Source organism: Carcharhinus amblyrhynchos, chromosome 7, assembly GCF_965287045.1.
Source record: "Carcharhinus amblyrhynchos chromosome 7, sCarAmb.v2.hapA, whole genome shotgun sequence".
Classification (NCBI taxonomy): Eukaryota; Metazoa; Chordata; class Chondrichthyes; order Carcharhiniformes; family Carcharhinidae; genus Carcharhinus; species Carcharhinus amblyrhynchos.
In genome coordinates, this window is record NC_137330.1 from 32,246,914 (window position 1) to 32,265,139 (window position 18,226).

The 18,226-nt window shown below is 41.1% G+C and overlaps 1 protein-coding gene across 8 annotated transcripts in view; it reads left to right on the forward strand.

Annotated features, from left to right (window-relative positions):
• The window catches only part of dcdc2c (doublecortin domain containing 2C), a 151,468-nt gene extending 134,433 nt beyond the window's left edge, over window positions 1-17,035 (forward strand). For 6 of the 8 annotated variants that reach the window (XM_080192102.1, XM_080192100.1, XM_080192105.1 and 3 more), the window contains 3 exons: window positions 8,713-8,808; window positions 9,469-9,519; window positions 16,263-17,035. In XM_080192102.1, coding sequence (XP_080048228.1) covers window positions 8,713-8,808; window positions 9,469-9,507 — 135 coding nt within the window. In that variant the 3' untranslated portion in view covers window positions 9,508-9,519; window positions 16,263-17,035. The remainder of the gene's footprint in view (window positions 1-8,712; window positions 8,809-9,468; window positions 9,520-16,262) is intronic. The other 2 variants (XM_080192104.1, XM_080192108.1) reach the window with 2 other exon arrangements.
• The last annotated feature ends 1,191 nt before the right edge of the window (window positions 17,036-18,226 follow it).

The window sequence follows — 18,226 nt, forward strand, 5'->3', positions numbered from 1 at the left end:
GCACACTGAATAAAATGATGTGGAAAAACCCACAGGATACTGGCCTTTTCTAGACTTAAGTTTTAAAATCGTAAGTTGGGTCTCATTAAACAATCCTAAGGAGTTAGCTAGAGTCCTTTCTCGGGAAAAAAATGAGTTTAATTTGGGGATGGCTGAGATGAGGATAAGTTTGGGAAATGATTGTGAAGATTATTGAATGATCGTTGGCCTCTATTTTGTTTTTAATTTTCAATAAATCTTTTTTAGCTTCTCGATTTGTTTTTGCAAACTTCTGTTTTCTAAATGCAGTTCATATTTCCAGGACAAAGTATCTTCGGCCACAGGAATACCTAGAGTACTGTCAGCTTGCTACTTGCATGATGCAACAGATATTTCATTCTTCAATATTTAGTACTGTTCTCTGTCATGCTAACAGTCATAAAAATATTCAATTAAAATTATGCTTGCAGATGACACAGAAGTTTCAAATGTAATAAATACTGAGGAAGATAGTAGCAGACTTCAGGAGCACATAGACGGGTGAAATGGGCAGGCACACGATAAACTAAATATAGTATTGGCAAGTGTGAAGGAATACATTTTGGAAGTAAGGATGAGGGAGGGCAGTATAAACATATTGTACAATTCTGAGTGAAGCATAGGAACAGAGGGGCCTGGAATTACACACACACACACACACACATCTTTGAAGGTAGCAGGAAAAGATCCCATATTAAAAAATACATATGGGATCCTTGGCTTAAAGCTATACTCCCAAATCGAACACCAAAGTTGGCTGCTGCATATCGTGTGTCTTTTGGCATTTGAACTACAGGCAGAAAAATCTGTGGCCAATATCTGATTAAAAATGGACCTGAATGAAAGAACACCCTCACAACCACTTATGAAATTTACACATCTCATTGTTCAAGGATGGAGCAAAACCTACAGACAATGAGGTTTGCAGAAAACATGTTTCCATGTTTCACCAGAGACATCAAAATTCAAATGTAAGATGGATCCCATTGACCTCCTATTGTACTGTATTATATTTGTATTGGCCTCTCATCCAAACACAAAGGCCTTGGCTATCTCAAACTCTCAAAGTGTGAAAAGCCACAACACAGGATATTTATCAGCCTAATACACTACCTGGACTTTGGACTTGTAAGTAGGTCACATGGGTAAAACAGCCATGTTTGTTGCTCGCTTTCAAAGTAACAGCCCAAGCTGTTTTCAGACAAAAGCACCAGCAGAAAGCCATTGAATCAGCAGTAGTCAACTAAGCTGCCAAGGTAATAAACAACAACACCTTGAAAGTGAGAGAACAACTCTCCGACCTGTTTTGACTTGGAATTCACCTGAGAACCAACCTCCTGGAAATTGAACTACAAGGACTCTTGGCTTACACGATTTTTATTTCAACCAAAGCATGAACACATCTAAAAAACAACAGGCCTTCCACAAAAGAAAGACTGAGACAATTATATGTTATGATTGTATTGTCTTTTCTTCATTTGTGCTTAGTCTTTGAGTGAGTGGTGGTATGTGTGAGATGTTGCGTTTTTAAATCTCCAGGGAAAGTGTGTGTGATAATAAATAAACTTTATTTTAGAATTCATGAAATGACTTATTTCTGCGATTATTTAAATTGGGACATCCACTCCAAGGATGAAAATACTCATGCCCCACATACATGAATCACCTTGATCACAGGTAGTAAGAAACCAAAATCTCTCTGTTGGACATAGATTACACTTTAGCAGGAGAATTGTATTCACCACACTTCAAGAATGTCAACCCTTACCAAGGGTGTATAGGGTATTTACTAGAATTGTACCAGGGAGGAGAGACTTCATTTATATACAGAGACTAGAGAAGCTAGGATCATTTTCTTTAATGTAAAGAGGGTTAAGAGGATATTTGGTAGCGTTGTTCAAAATTATGAGGGGTTTTGACAAAGTAAAGGGAAGAAGTGGCAGAAAGGTTGGCAACCAAAAGTATAGATTTAAGATAATGGAAAAAAAAACTCAAGAAGGAAAAAAGAGAATTATTTTTTAACTTTGCAAGTTTTTATGATCTGGAATGCATGACCTGTAAAGATAATGAAACAAGATTCAACTGTACCGTTCAAACAGAAGTTGGATGAACATTTGAAAAGGAAAAAAAAGTGTAGAACTGTGCGCAAAGAGTAGGAGAATGGGTCTAATTGGATAATTCTTTTAAAGAGCTGGCAAGATGGGTTGAAAAGCCTGCTTCCAGGGCTGTGTGGTTCAATATCATAATATGCTAGTTAGAACATAGTTGATCATCTTCTGGAAAGTAACTGTTACACATTGTCTTAATTATTATACATTCTTGGAATCTGGCTGTTATTAATAAGGCCAGCTGGCATTTATTCCCATGCTTAACTGTCATTAATAAGGTGGTAATAAGCTAGCTTCTTCAATATAGTAAATAGTTTTCTAGGTCACATCAGAGAACAGTTAAGAGCCAACTATATTAATGTGGGTCTGGGGTCAAGTGCAGCTTGGACTGGGTAAGGATGGCAAATTTTTTGTCTAAGCTTACATTAATGAACCAGGTGGATATATACAATAAACCTGTAGTTTCATGGTCAGCATTACTGATAGTATCTTTTAATTCCCGATTAATTTAAATAACTGAATTTAAATTATCCATTTGTCAAAGTGGGATATGAACTCATGTCTCTGAAGTCATTAGTCCGGGTGTCTGTGTTGTTAGACCTATAACATAAGCACTGTGCCACCATTGCTGTACATTATATACATTAAGGCATAGCCAGATGGCTATTATAATAGTGGAACACCTAATCCCCTGAGGAAAGATTGTCCGATTGACACTCATGCTCTCTGATCCCTGCTGTCAATTTTACAATGTTAAGTGCTTTTAAAAGTTTGTGATGTGTGCTTTTTGAAATTAAAAGGGTCTGGTTGATTGTCACTTTTGATAGCTTGCACTTGGACTTTTTTTTAAATCAGAGAAGTTTCACAATGAATGACATTTACAAGGTTTTGTTTAGACATTTAACTTTACACTGTATAGTTCATTGGCTCTGAAAGTGTACAGTGTGTTATTGGGAATGGAAGTACTTCACAGAGATGCTTAGGGCATCAGTGAAGGGCAGTGCTTGACATGGGGTCATGAGAGTCCACGAAGGGTGAAAGGGCAGCCTAACCCATGAAAGGGGGTAGGAAAACGATCTTTCAAACTTGCCTTTTAAAAGGTTCCCTTCTGCAGAGTCAGTGACTGTGAATTACAACTCCTTCAAAATCTGGCTTGGCTTCATAAATATTGTGGAGGAATAGGAGATTCCTATCTCTGCCATGGAGCTGACCAGAGTGCTGGGTGAAGGCTTTTGACAGGAACAAACCAGCACCCTTTAAAGACACTCCCTTTGGCACAGCCTTTAATTGTGGTGGAGAGTACTGTCTTTTTAGGGGATTCCCAAGTCAACTCATCTCAGTGAAAATCCAACCCATATGTTTGATAGTGATTCAGACCAAATGATTTCAATGGGAGCTTACTTTTAGAGCAGTAGCCATTAGTTTCTACACCCACATATTATGCAAAGAGTTTTTCTAGTCAGGTTTTCCAAGATAAGCTATGGGCTTTTACTAGAAAAGGGTATAGCATGTAAAACATGTGCATTGTGAATGAAGTCTTATGTTGACTGTCAATAAGATAATTGAACTAGTCAGCTCAAAGAGTCAATAAAGTGGAGCCACTTAGGTTCAGGTGAGCACACTGGTTGGAACTGAGGAGGAGATGATCATGAGGATGATGTCTGTACTCGGTACTAAAGCCTTGGAAGTGGTGATGCAGGAGATACAGGAACGTAAGATTGCAACCTACAGGACACGAGGCCCAACTCCCCACAAAGAAGCAAAGGCTGACATTTGGAGGAAAATACCTCAACAAACAATTGCTGTGAATCAGGTCAAAAGAATCTACTAACAAAGGCAGAAGTTCAATGTGTCAGATGAAGTGCCAAGGTAGGTGTGCTGGCTGAAACGTGCGTGCATTCTCATTCACCAATGCAAAGTACCATCCCAATGCAATCCTGTGGGCTCACATAAGGGTTCCACATTGTATTGCACCCTTGGTGCTACACACAGTCATTCTATAGAAACTACCAGCCCAAAAAGATAGCTAGCAGGAAGAACAGATTACTGAGAGGTTTTGGGCTAGGGAGAGAAGTGCTCAAGATAAAAGGATCCCACTTCTGTTAGTCATTCAGAAACTAAAGTACTGGCCATGATGCTCTTTCCAGGTCTTGGTTACCGTAATCTTAAGGAGTGGGTGACAACAAAAGACAAACTTGTTGAAAAGAGCAGCTGACAACTTTAGAGTTAATGTGACACTACTCACCAAGTATCCTCCATTTGATATTGCCATCCATATTGTCACTCACAACAGGAATTACACCTGCATGAAGCACTCAGTTTTTATCACCTCACCTGTCTTGGAAGCTGTTGTCTGAGGGATGCATTGAAAATTGTGCCTCTATTTCTCCTTCCCATGAAGAAAAGGGAATAGCGCCCAATACCAGCACTAGAACATTATCACAAGCACCTCACTTGCCATTCACATCAGCACAGATACAAGAATCCTGGAAAATATAGTTAGTGAGTTGAATAGAGGGGCACTCGGTGAAATACAGTGTACAGATAAGAGCAACAAGTGGTAGTGGGAAAAGGGAAAATTAACCAATCGACCCAGTTCATCAGCATCAACTAGCTGTTACCAACATGGACAAGGGATGGATCTCCTTCAGATCCTGCTGTCAGGAATTGGTACAGGAGCAGAGACTTTCAGAGCATCCTTTGAACACGCTCTCAGCAGCTGACAAAAAGTGTGTGGGGGATGCATCTTAGACATTACTACAGTTTTACAGGAGAATTTATTGAAATACTTTCTTCAAAGAACTCTAACATTTCTCTGACCATCTGTGAAGAAGCCCCATCGTGAGGGACAATGCATGGCACAGATTTCCCTGTGCTGTGACTGAGACATGGGTATCCAGTTCCAGGAGTCTGGACAGTATCAGATCAAATTTCTGGGAGAGATGTATTGATATCATCTGTTTTACACTATAAATCAAAGCCAAAGTTACCTCCAATGTGGCTCAGTCTACTAGCCTGCCTGAATATTAGCTTCCTCAAAGTAAGTAACCTCCACCTCTTCCTTCTCCTCTTTGCCCTAGAGAGAGTGAAGTGCAGTCTCTGGTCAGCTTCTACTGTTTGGATCCCCACAGCTCTTTAGATGTAGGTGATGCTGAACCTGTTCACATTGGCTGGGTAATACAGCAGTATCACTAATGCTAGAATGGCTGTTTTAATATGCTGAAGTCACTAACTGTTGATGATTTGAGTCTCTGGGTTTAAAACTGTAAGCCCTTAAAAATGAGTGTGGTGACTCGGAGGTTCTATGAGCTTGTGCCTATTTGATGGAATGCAGGCAACGTGCCATATTCGTGCTGCCTGCTCATTTTCATGATCTCTAGGTACAACTGGAGTTAATTGCGTGCAACAGCAGAGTGCCTGTTACAGTTATTTCATTACCTCTTAAAGGGAAAATGTATATTATGGAGGTGATGAGCTCCTTGGCAATATTGTATTATGTAATAATCAATGATGGGCTGACCATAGCAGAGATCGAGCACTAAGGTTTACAGGCACTGCGCTGCAGATTTTCATGGAAGAGATTCAATGCAGGAGAGATGTCTTGTGCCTTTGTGGAGACCCTCAGATAGTGAAGGATGTCAATGTTACGAGCATAGCTCCAGAGTTATAGATGCAATGCAGTCAGAAGTTTCAACCATAATGGGCACATCACCCAAACAGATTACACAAACCTTGTTGACACTTGCTCTTTCATGCAGGAGAAATTGAGACACAACTGGTGCCAGCAGGAATGAACCACAGAGGAACCTATATGTTCTGATCCTCATGGAAGATATGCTGTTGGCTATTATGGGTAGGCCTATTACTGAAGTGACCACTGGCAAAAATGGAGCTATTTGAGATGAGGGCATCCTGAGACCTCATTCTTCACCTTCCTCATCCCACAATCTCTCCTGACTAAAAGGTTGCCAAGAGTGTAATCAAACATTACTTCTACTTGCTTTTCCTGACCCTTACTTCAACTCTCCACGTGTCTGTTTACCCATTCAAATACTCAGGAGTTACAACCTCACCAGACAATGGGGGAAGAACAAGAAAACAGTGGAAGATGAAGAGCCAAGCCTCTTGATTTCACAGTTGCAGCCACAAGCTCAGAGGCAGACATTGAGGATGATTTAGAAGAGAGGCTAAAGGGATATTTCCACATGTTGAGAAACCAGTCACAAGTATGTAGGAGCCAGAGAGGCAGGGAGATGAGCCAGCTTTCTTGAGGGTGAAGTTCTGCTTCAGTGGCCTCTAATGAGTGCTCTCATGGTCCGGGTTACTGAGGAAGCCTGGTGGATGCACATATCCAAATACTTGCTGCACTGGGAAACCTGCAGGGAAGCCTGCCCTCGGTGTCAAAGAGCATGGAGATGTCCAGCACCGATTTGCCATACCTTTTCTTTTTCAGAGTTTGAAGCTCATCTCTTTCCAGCATTGAAGGGTGGTTACCTCCAGCAGTTGTGAAAACAGCTGTGCAATACTATCTGATGGCCAATGTCTGAGCTTCCATTGCAGCAGGAGGAACATCCAGTCAATGCCGGAGTGCTGGAGTTGAACCTCAGACTGGTGCCATGCAACCTCATCTTATGGTTGTGAAAGCTCAGACTGCTGCTATCATGGCTTTGGATAGAAGTGTGTAAAGGGCCTTCCATGATAGCACTCCAATAACCCATTCTCCAACAGATTCACTCCCTAAATACTCTCTTGTGGATATAGCCTCCCGCTGACAGTTCTTCTCTCCCTTTTCCTCTTCAGTCAGTTTGGCCTGTGTTGCATAGTTCTTGCTCTTTCTTCCAGTCACGCTCAATGCCAAGAGAAAACTCGATGCCCACGCCTGAGCGTTATTGATTTTTAAATAACTAAGTTGTTCAGAACCTGCCGGCCCACTTCCTGTACATTTCTGAAACTTTAGCCAACTATAGAAAACAGCCAGGACAAATAATCCAGCAACTAACTTGTCAATAGTAGATGATCTCTTTAAATAGGGGGCTTCATGCTGTTTAATGATGTGTCCAGCTATGGGAGGGGTGATGAAGGAAATTGCAGAGTGCGGTTAGGAAGAAGCTGGCAAGCAAGTGGGACAGCAGAGCAGTAATCTCAATTTTGGGAATTAAGGAAATCCATGAAGTCTTTGCATCAAAGATAAAGATGGAATTTGCATGGATGGGAGGCTGAAGGAGATAGCTTTCCATACTTTGTTTTTGAAAATTTTGTACAATTAAACAATTACATTTTGGTGATCTTATGACTGGCACAATTGGTGCAATTTGATTCTGAGCCAACTTTTGTTCACTGTTGTCTTCAACTGTCCAAACATGTACATGTTCCCTAAAATTAATTGCAGAATTTTGTTGTGAGGCAAAGCACATGTGAGTTTCTCTAACTCCAAGCATTTCTAAATGTGAGAGATTAATCCTTTGGAAAGTTCATGTTATTTGTATGAGAATAACTTTCAAAAAGGGGTGCATGTAAGAAAACCACAAAATATGCCCAGTGATTTTCTGCAGCAAATTCCCATCATAAAGTCAGGTCCAGTGACCAGATAATATTTAAAACTTTAAGCTCTCAGGCCTGCATGTGTAATATTTATTTGCAGTTCAAGATAGAGACATTGGTGAAGACAGAGTGCTTAGGGTGGGGGCAATGCAAGAGAAGTTGTCAGTGGTCCAATTCTATACTATTAAAACTGGTCTTACCTATCTCGCCTTAACTGAAAAGTTGATCTCACTTTCACACCAAAGGGAGAATGTGAGGAATCCACAGTTGGCATATAAAAAGATGGAATGGACATAATTTTCAGTTAATAGTCATGACAAATGTTAATGTAATTTTTGAATACTCTCCTTTCTTTCAATGCATTCTATTAAACAGCCACATTATGTTCTTAAGGCTAAGGTAATCCTATATCCTAAGTACTATGCATGTAAATTATTTATTGCTAAATGTGACCATGTAACACTTTTTGTTACTTAGAAATGGCTTTTTACTCAATTTACTCATTGCTCTTCCGCAAGTCGTGATTTATGTTGGGCTACGAATCCAATACCATTAACCAGTACCTCATCTAAGTAGCCAATTTACATGTGTGATTCCTTACCATGAGAACTGGGGCATGACAGCTAAACCTGCTGTCATCCTGATTTCCACACCAAGTAGCTTTGCAGCTCATTCCTACTTTCCTTTGAAGCCATGTATCTTATTGCTGTCCCTAGGCCTGAGGTACTCAATTTACCAAATGTAAAAATCTTCAGGCAGTTTCTCTTCTCCCCAGACTTGCTTTCTGAACGAAGAACAGTGTGAAAAATGTTCAATGTAAGTAAAAATGTTGTCTCTTAGTGAAAAACACTATTGCTGGAGCTGGCTGTTGATAGACTGGTTCAGAATGTCCCAGAGGTCTCTCTGATGAGGCATAACACCTCCGCGTAGTTTGATTGTCAGAGCATTCCCATTCAGTGGCTGGGTGAGTTAGCAGTCGCTCTAGTTGTGCTATACGTTAAGCAAATGAGAAGAACTGGCTGAAAGACCATGGTTTACATTCCAGGCACCAAGGGGACAAGAGAGATTCAGAAAACTGTTTGGATTTCATTTCAGGAGGTCAGCAAAGGCCAAGGGTAGGTCTTTCAGGTGCACAGACCTGGTAAGATTTAGTAATTTATAAGAATAAAAACAAGATGGCAGTTTATTCAGATTTCATCGGAGATTCAGCAGATAAACTGCAGACATGTAAAATGAACTCCTCATCCTGTAAAAGCCTGCCATTAATTTGCATCAGTTTATTGACCTCATTGATACACATTCATCAGTTTAAAACGCGCTCTCAATTTCCCATGAAATTAGTTCTAAATGAAAATGTTGTATTTGAGTATTCGTCTGCAAAAGGCTGATTCAGCACATGGACCGGATCGAGAAGCTTGAAATTAAACTTGATGATTCATAAGTGTGTCAGCTACTTACTGTGCTTCTGCTGTGCACTATTCTTTCTGAGCTTTTACACGACTATAATTGAGCAAATCACACAATGTTAACAAAGTTATCCAGGTTGAATACGATTCTTCTGAAATTTAAACACCTGACCACCACAGCTTCTTCAATAACACCACCAGATTTTGGTCACCATAAGTTACATAGAATTAGTGGACATTAGTGTTAGTGATTTTTTTTTAGCAGAATTTGAGTGGAATTTGGCACTCGCTGAAAAGAGATGAATTCATTAATTGTAAAGCTCATGTATTAATTTGTGTCATGCTTCTTCGTGCATGTTTATTGAAATGACTTTGTGCTCTTATATCTTTTTTAGATGGTTATAAAGATAACAAATGAAGAGAGCATCCCCTAGATGAAGGATGTGGTAAGTGTACGTGGTTTCGGGATGATCTTTCATAACTTGAAATTAAAAGCTGGAAGTAACATGGGTTTACTGCAGTGTTAATGTAAGCCTACCTGTGACAATAATAATAAACTTAAATAACACTCAGCTCTCCATGTTTGACATAGAGGTGCTGATTACTGGCAGGAATTAAGCCAGCATTATGTAGAGAATGGGGAAATAGATTGCTGCTTTCAGGGCGTGGATAATTTTGTATGTGACAAATAGAATTGGCTTAACAACCTATATATCCACGGGCAGATAAACGAGCAATGTTCACAAAGCTAAATTATCCAGATTGAGTATAATTCTTCTGAAATATAGAATGAGGATCGATAGTGTCATGAACAAATATAATTGGATAATGCACACACAAAATTCATTGTGCTCTTTGTAAATATCATCATAGGTAATGGGGCAACACCAATTCTTCAAAATCCCAGAACACACAGATGCAGGTTGGCAAAGATCAGGCTTAAGAACGCTCACGTGTTACTGCTGGAGTTTAACAGCAGTGTATTTCATTCATTGTTCTTGAACAAGCCTTTGATACACGCAATGCCTCGAGTAGACATGTAGAGAAACAAATAAAATTCTCCTGTTTTCCCTCTGGGTGGTGATATAACCTTCATAGATCGAAAGGATCAATACTCTCTATTAAGAAAAGCTCAATTTTTTGCATGCCTTCTATCGCACAATTTGGGATGATTCATTTCATCCTGATGATATTTATTGTGAACAGTGGTTGGTGGTTTGGTTCCCACTTTAAATACAATTTGGATCTCTTCTTGGGTAACTTGTGGCCTATCCCGGATTGAGAAGGTTTTCCACTACTTATGAGTGATTAGTTCTCCTTTATTTACTACAGGCTTCTAGGCAAGTGTATCTAGAATCAGCATTGCCTTCTCAAGGGCAAGGTGGGATGATCAATGCTGGCCTAGCCGGTATCGTTCACATCCCATATGGCAATTTGAAAAATAAGAGCGTGCTATCTTTGACTGGTCCTGGGGAGTAATCATTTCTCATCCTGTGACCAATTTGCATTTTTCAACATAGTCAACAAAATAATCAATGTCAATGACTAGCACAATGAGATTGATATTCCTTAATTTGACCCATCCCAATTTAATTCTAGATAGCTAATTTTCAGGAATGCCTAGTCTTCTCACCTGCTCCAGCTGTTATCCCTGAATTAACCCACTGAACGTGCTTTTTCCTCATCTACATGCTAACATCCAATGACAATTTTAATTTGATTTTTTATTGTCACATGTATTAGTATATAGTGAAAAGAATTATTTCTTGCGCGCTATACAGACAAAGCATACCGTACGTGGAGAAGGAAAGGAAAGGATGCAGAATGTAGTGTTACAGTTCATAGCTAGGGTGTAGAGAAAGGTGAATTTAATATGAAGTAGGTCCATTAAAAGTCTGAAGGCAGTGAGGAAGAAACTCTCCCTTATATAAACTATTTCATCTTTTTTTCTCAGCCTCTTGCACATCACTGTTGATGTCACTATTCCACCATGATACACATTACTATCTTATTACCATAACTATTAACCCGTTATCCAACACCCTCTCCCACCACCCCCTCCCCCGTATAACCTCAACTTCTTTTAATAACAATCTTAAACTATTTACTGCCATTGTCTTATTAATTACATTGTTAAGATCAATAGCAATCATTTTGTGAAATGGCAATTACATTGTAGAAGTTTGATAGTAATTACATTGCTGAGGCAATTGTATTGTTAGAAAGGTGATGGGTGTTGATCTAACTATATAAAAAAAAACTCTTTTTAAAAGATAAAAAAAAACAAGCTCAAAAGGTCATAAGTAATGATAGGTGGAACACTGAGTTGTCGGGAACTGGGAGAGTCTGTGATGTCTTTGTGCTGTTTTGGGAATAAACCTCTTTTAAAGTACAGGATAGCTTCAGTTTTATTCTTCCTCAACATACAATTTTTGGAATTAACGTTTGTTACGGTTTCAATAAACATCCTGCACTGTTAGAGATTCTATCCAATTTTTTCCCTTACTCCCTTCCTAGTCAATCTCATAAAGGTGTTAATATCCCACAGTGCTCTCCGTATTCTGGGAGAACATTGTGGGCATATGTGGTTGCTTGCCCTTTCCATGGAAGACAAACACATTTGCAGAGTGTGAAAGCAGCTTTCTATGACTGCTGGTAACTGGGCTGTGATCTCCATGACAACAAACCGGTCTCATGAAACTTTTTCAATGAAAGACTCGGGGCGATTCTCCCCAAAGTGCAGAATTGATGGGAAAACTGTTCTAGATCATGACTGTTTTGTCGGTGCAACGTCAGACCTGAATCTCCCCATTCTGTACAATGCAGAGGTTGCAATCAGGAATCTCATTCAAAACCCGGGGCGGTGGGGGGTCCCTATTCGCACTGGAGTCTGACAGTTCCAGAACTCTGCACATGCGCTGTTGTCCCAATCTGGCAGAGTCCCTATTTGCTGGCCAGCTCAATTGCTAGTCAACCTGTGACCCCTGCAGTGCTGCACCTCTGCACCCACCCCCCCCCCCCCCAACCCCCCATGGCCAGATCACGGCCCCCAGAACAATTCCTGGGCCAGCACTGACCCCACCCACCCCCTCGCTCCAGAGCGCCCCAATGTGCAAACCCCCCAGCCCGTCCCAATCGTTGGCCTCCCTCCAGTCCAGACCAATCTCAATGCAGAGTAGCAGTGGGATCCACCACCCCCACTAATCGTCTCTAGGCTCTGCCCACAATTGGTCCCACCCCTTGGCACTGCCCACTGGGCAGTGCCAAGGTGCCCCTGGGCATGGTCACGTTGCCCCTTGGGCAGTGCTGGGGGCACAAGCTGATACTGCCAGGGTGCCCATGCCCAGGGGGCACCAGCCCCCTCTACCATCCGACCACTTCAGGGTCCCCGATTTCACCCCCCCCCCCCTTAATTCTGGCGAGGTCTTCTGCTTTCCCTACAACGTCCAACACTGGTCTGTCTATAGTTCTCTGTTGTTTTTTTAATGGCTGTTGATGGGGCATGTATTGTGTGACTACAGTGATTCTTAGCGTACTTCACACCAAGGTAAGTCCTCTGATTCATTCTTTGAAAAAACCTTCCGATTTCTGCCACTGGGTGTTCTGTTCATTGCTTCAGATCATTGTTAGATTGGTGTCACTGCTGCTGCCACCATGGTTTATAGTTTGGTTTCCACTTTAAATATTATTTGAATCTCTCTTCAGATAATTTGAGAGTTGTTCTGGGACTGGGAAGGTTTCCCACTAGTTATGAGTAACTTGGGTCTAACTTCAGTAAATTTATTTTTAGAGGAGGCGATGGCCTACGGGTATTATCATTAAACTAATAATCCAGAAACACAGCTAATGTTCTGGGTCCTGGGTTCGAATCCTGCCAATGCAGAAATTTGCATTCAATAATTCCAGATAATGGTTTTAGTTAATTCAAATTAAGAATCTACCGATGACCATGAAGCCATTGCCAGGAAAACCCACCTGGTTCACTAATATCCTTAGGGAAGAAAATCTGCTGTCCTTACTTGGTCTGGCCTACATATGACTCCAGAGCCATAGCAATGTAGTTGACTGTCAACAACACTCCAAAATGGCCTAGTAAGTCACTCAATTTCAAGTGCAATGAGGGATGGGCAATAAATGCTGGCCAGCTGGAGACACGCATGTCCACAAATGGATAGAAATTTCTTCAAAAACTCCTTTATTTACACTGTAGTACATTCTAGGCATCTCTCTTGCTGAGGCAATTTCATTTTCCCTTGCACATGATGGCCACTGTTCCATCATGATACACATCATTATCTCACTACTATAACTATTAACTCTTTATTTTACAAAAGGACCCCTGGAATTTTGTGGAAAGCCATGTTGGATCTAGAACAGGTCTAGAATAGCAATGCAAGTGAGAAGTGATCATGACTATGCCATTCAATGAGATTTTTCTTTCATTTGCTTTATGGTGGGCTGTGGGCATCATTGGCCAGGCCAGCATTTATTGTCCATCCCTAATTGCCGTGAGAAAATGGTGGTGAGGTGCTTTCTTGAACTGCTGCTGTTCATGTGGTGAAAGTACACCCAGTAAGAAGTCTCACAACACCAGGTTAAAATCCAACCAGTTAATTTGATAGTAATCCCACAAGCTTTTGGGAATGCTGTTCCTTCGTCAGGTGTGTGAAAGGTGTGGAAGGCTTGTGGGATTACTATCAAATAAACTGGTTGGACTTTAACCTGGTGTTGTGAGACTTCTTACTGTGTTTGCCCCAGTCCAACACTGGTATCTCTACATCGTGAAAGTGCACCCACAGTGTTGTTAGGCAGGGAGTCTCAGGACTTTGACCCAATGATAGTGAAGGAATGGCAAGATAGTTCCAAGATTGGATGCTGTGTAGCTTGGAGATGACTTGCTGGGGTTCCCATGTGTCTTACAGGTGTCAAAGATCACAGTTTTGGTTGATGCCATCAGAGGACTATTGGTGAGTTGTTGCTGTGCATATTGTAGATGGTACACACTGATACCACTGTGCGTCACTGGTGGAGGGAGTGAATGTATAAGGTGATAGATGGGATGCCAATCAAGTGGGCTGCTTTGTCCTGAATGTTGTCGAGCCTCTTGAGTGTTTTTGAAGCTTCAGATAAGTGAAGGGTATTCCATCACACTCCTGACTAATGCCTTATAGGTGGTGAACAGGCTTTGGGAATTCAGGAGATAAGGTATTTACTGCAGAATTCCCAGTCTCTGACCTGCTCTTGTCACCACAGTATTTGTGGCTAGTCTAGTTCAGTTTCTGCTCAGTGGTAATCTCCAGGATGTTGCTGACTTCCCCACTAGTAATGTTAATGCCATTGAGTATCAAGAGGAGATGGTTAGATTCTCTCTTGCTAGAGATGGTCACTGCCTGGCACTCTGCTGCTGGGAGCCAATCCACTAACTTCCTGGTCCCGTGGTGTGGAGATGCTGGCATTGGACTGGGGTGGGCACAGTAAAAAGTCTCTCCACACCAGGTTAAAGTACAAGAGGTTTATTTGGTAGCAGGAGCTTTTGGAGAACTGCCTCTTCATCAGGTGAGTGGAGAGTTGGGTTTCCAAAGAGGGCATATTTAGACACAAATGCAACTGTAAGGTAATGGTTGGAATGTGAGTCTTAATAGGTAATCATCTTTGTAGAAACTTGATGTCTGTGTCAACACGCGCGATCTTCTTGGAGACCCTCTCCACTTTGAGCCGGCAGTATGCATGTTGGTGGTAGCCATGATGTGGAGATGCTGGCGTTGGACTGGGGTAAACACAGTAAGAAGCCTCACGACACCAGGTTAAAGTCCCAGATTTATTTGGTAGCATGAGGTACCCAATTCTCCACTCACCTGATGAAGGAGCAATGCTCCAAAAGCTCATGCTACCAAATAAACCTGTTGGACTTTAACCTGGTGTTGTGAGACCTCTTACTGTGCTTACCCCATTTCAATGCCAGCATCTCCACATCATGGCTCCACTGACACAGCAAACTGTCGGCTCAAAGTGGTGAGGATCTCCAAAAAGATCGCGCATATCAACACAGACATCAAGTTTCTACAAAGATGATTATTACCTATTAAGATTCGCATTCTAACCATTATCTTGTAATTGAGTCTGTGGGCGGAATTTTAATTTTACCAGGAGGTGGGCTCAGCTTGCAGAATCGCATTCTCCATTGGCTTTGGGCAGGATCGTGTGAAACTTGGGCAGACGTGTTGGTAAAATTCCGCCTCCTGTCTATATATACCTGTTCATGAACCCAACTCTCCACTCACCTAACAAAGGGGCAGCACTCCAAAAGCTCATGCTACCAATTAAATCTGTTGGACTTTAACCCGTTGTTGTGAGACTTCTTACTGTTCCTGGTCCCTGTGAGATGGGGAGCTGTGAGGGGGAAGCTCTCTCTAATGCCATCAGCCATATAGCAGGTCTAGTAGGGAGAGGTAAGAGAATGAGTTGCTTCATTGGGGAGAAGAGGGAGCTCAGGCAGAAACAAATGAATGGGACCATCCCCTCTCCTTCCCTCCTCTCCTGCATTCCTTCTCTATTTTCCTTCTACAACTCTCCAAAAAAACACTGAGCTGCAGCATGGAAGTGATCCTTTGTTCTGATACAGCACAGATAAACAAAATCTGATGGCTTTCGTTAAATCTGAGTTGCAAGTATTGAATCTTACTCCAAAGTATACATTTTACTGTTCTGATGAATGTCATCAACAAGAAACGTTAACTCTGTACCTCATCAAAGATGTTGCCTGATATGCTGAGTATTTCCAGCATCTCAATAGTTTGTGAATTTACTGTCACGATACAATGGCAGCATTTGGATAAGTACTTGGATGGGAAAGGATGAGAACGATATGGGCCAAAGGCGGGCAATTGGGACTATCTGGGAGGACACAATGGACCGATTGGGCCTGTCTCCGTGCTGTATTGCTTTATGTATGTTGCAGTGTATAGAACATATTAATGAGACAGTGTAATCATCTGCACAACATTATAAACAGTCAATAGGATAACTTCCTGTCAAATTAATAATATTCAACAAGGGGAAAGGGCTCTGGAAACAGGAGAAGCGCTAGGGCCCATGGTTTCTCCTCCTGGCCCTGTGTGTAGGCACAATCATGGCTTCTAATGGTACAGAACTACATTCCCATAATAGTTCTTGCTTTGTTTATTTATAGGATGAAACATTCTATAGAGAAGTCTGTGAACGAAAAGCAAAGTAACATCTTGAAGAGACATTTTCAGCATTGGTGGGCAATCATCCTGTAAAGCCATCGATGTGCATTTAGATGAAGTTGCGGCTTTCAATATGATTATTTTAAATATATTAATATTTTTTTAAAAATCAAGCAGTTTGTGTACTTCTGATGCACCTTGGCTAATATATTTGTTAGTAGAATTTTCATTATTGTATAACAGATGAGAATAAGTTTTCACTATGTATGGTGGTGATTAATTCTTTTTTGTAATTTTCTGATTAATTATTTCTGTTTTTGCCTAATCAGCAGGCTAACTGTTAAATATAATTGCATTTGCAAAAAAAAAATTACACTCTCGGGAGATGAATTAAATTGATTACATTGAAAAGAATAAAGTAATACGTTTCAAATATCTAATCAGTGTAACCTTCTTCTTTGTCACAGTTTAATGAACTTTGTGAATAACGAGAAGGCTTTTGTTGTACACTCCAGTGTCTTAGAGATTGCAGAAATACAGACAAAACAAAGCATCAGTGAACACTTCCTTGCCTAGCAATGTTTCTGTCAGGGCTGATTTGAATTAGAGCCTTTTAGATTTGATTAATTTTTGAATAGCATAATGTCAGTTATAAGTCACATGAATTTACAGATCAATTAAGCCTCTCAAATCTTTCTGTGGTGGATTTTCTGTTGAATTAAGTATGCAAAACTGTGTCCTTCACAACAAAGCAATAAATGAGGTTTGGAAATTGTTTGAGAATCTTTGTTACAGTTGCATGATGGTTGTTGTTCCTGATCAGCTGATTTCCTGTGGGAAAACCAAAGGCCTCCTTTTCCTGAGGCATGACAACATTGATGTATTACAGTTATTGCCTACTGTAACATGGCCTCCGATCTAAGCATTTCTGTGTAACCATCCCCTCCTCCGCCATATGTAACTAGGAATAGGTGGTCAGTTTCCATTTTTGGGATGGTACAAGGTATTACAGTTCAGGTTTTCAACCAACCTTTTTAATTTGTGCAGTGAAGGAAAAGGTGGTGGGGGGCAAACATCTATATTGTTGGTATCGTATGCATTGGAGCATGCCCACCCAGGACCTTATGTTTCTGACCTTGTTTTTCCCAGAATCAGAGGATAATCCTTGCACTTACATGACAATGGCATGTCCTTACATCTCCAGGGGAATGTCTTGTGCTTGTCTAGCAGGCTGAGAATCTTGGTAGATATCTGTCTGTTTTTGGATTGTGAGTTTAGAAAGTGTTGTGTTTCCATGAAGAATACTTCTACCTGCCCATCATTCTCCTTCATAAAGAGGCTAAAAGAATCATTACTTTCTGAAAAGGCTTTTCGCAATCCAAGCCATGTCACCCGTTGGACGGCTGCAGGCCTGATTTGACCCTGTATGCTATTTAATTTGCACCCAGCAGATCTCAGTCCTAGAAATTTGCATCCCACCATCTTCTATGTCACTGCATCTTATTGAATAGCTAGAAGTTGTATATCTCACAAGGCCCTCCACAATCCCCAAGGGAAGGCAACCCATCCAGCGTACTGCGATCTTGGGTAAAGGGTGTGAATTTTCAGCCCTAGGCTTCCGTTAGCAGATCTAGTTCCCCATAACTTGAAACCTATTCGCTGAACTAATAATTGTTCTTTAAATATATTATGAAACCCAATCAGGCAGGAGGCCAATTAAACTCCTCAGCACACTCCAAAAGCTGGTAAATACCACAACATCAGCTAAAGTCACCAGGCCACCTCGGTTTTAATGAGACCTGAGGCCCAAACTCTGGAGATCATGGGTCTCTTCAAACTCAATAAAAGTCGGGGAAGGGCCTATAGTTTTAAGGGCTGGAGGCAGCCAAATTGACCATGAGGGATCTGGGAAAGCAGTCTTTCTCCTCCTGGTCATTAAGAAGTAACAGGGCACGTGCACTTTGGA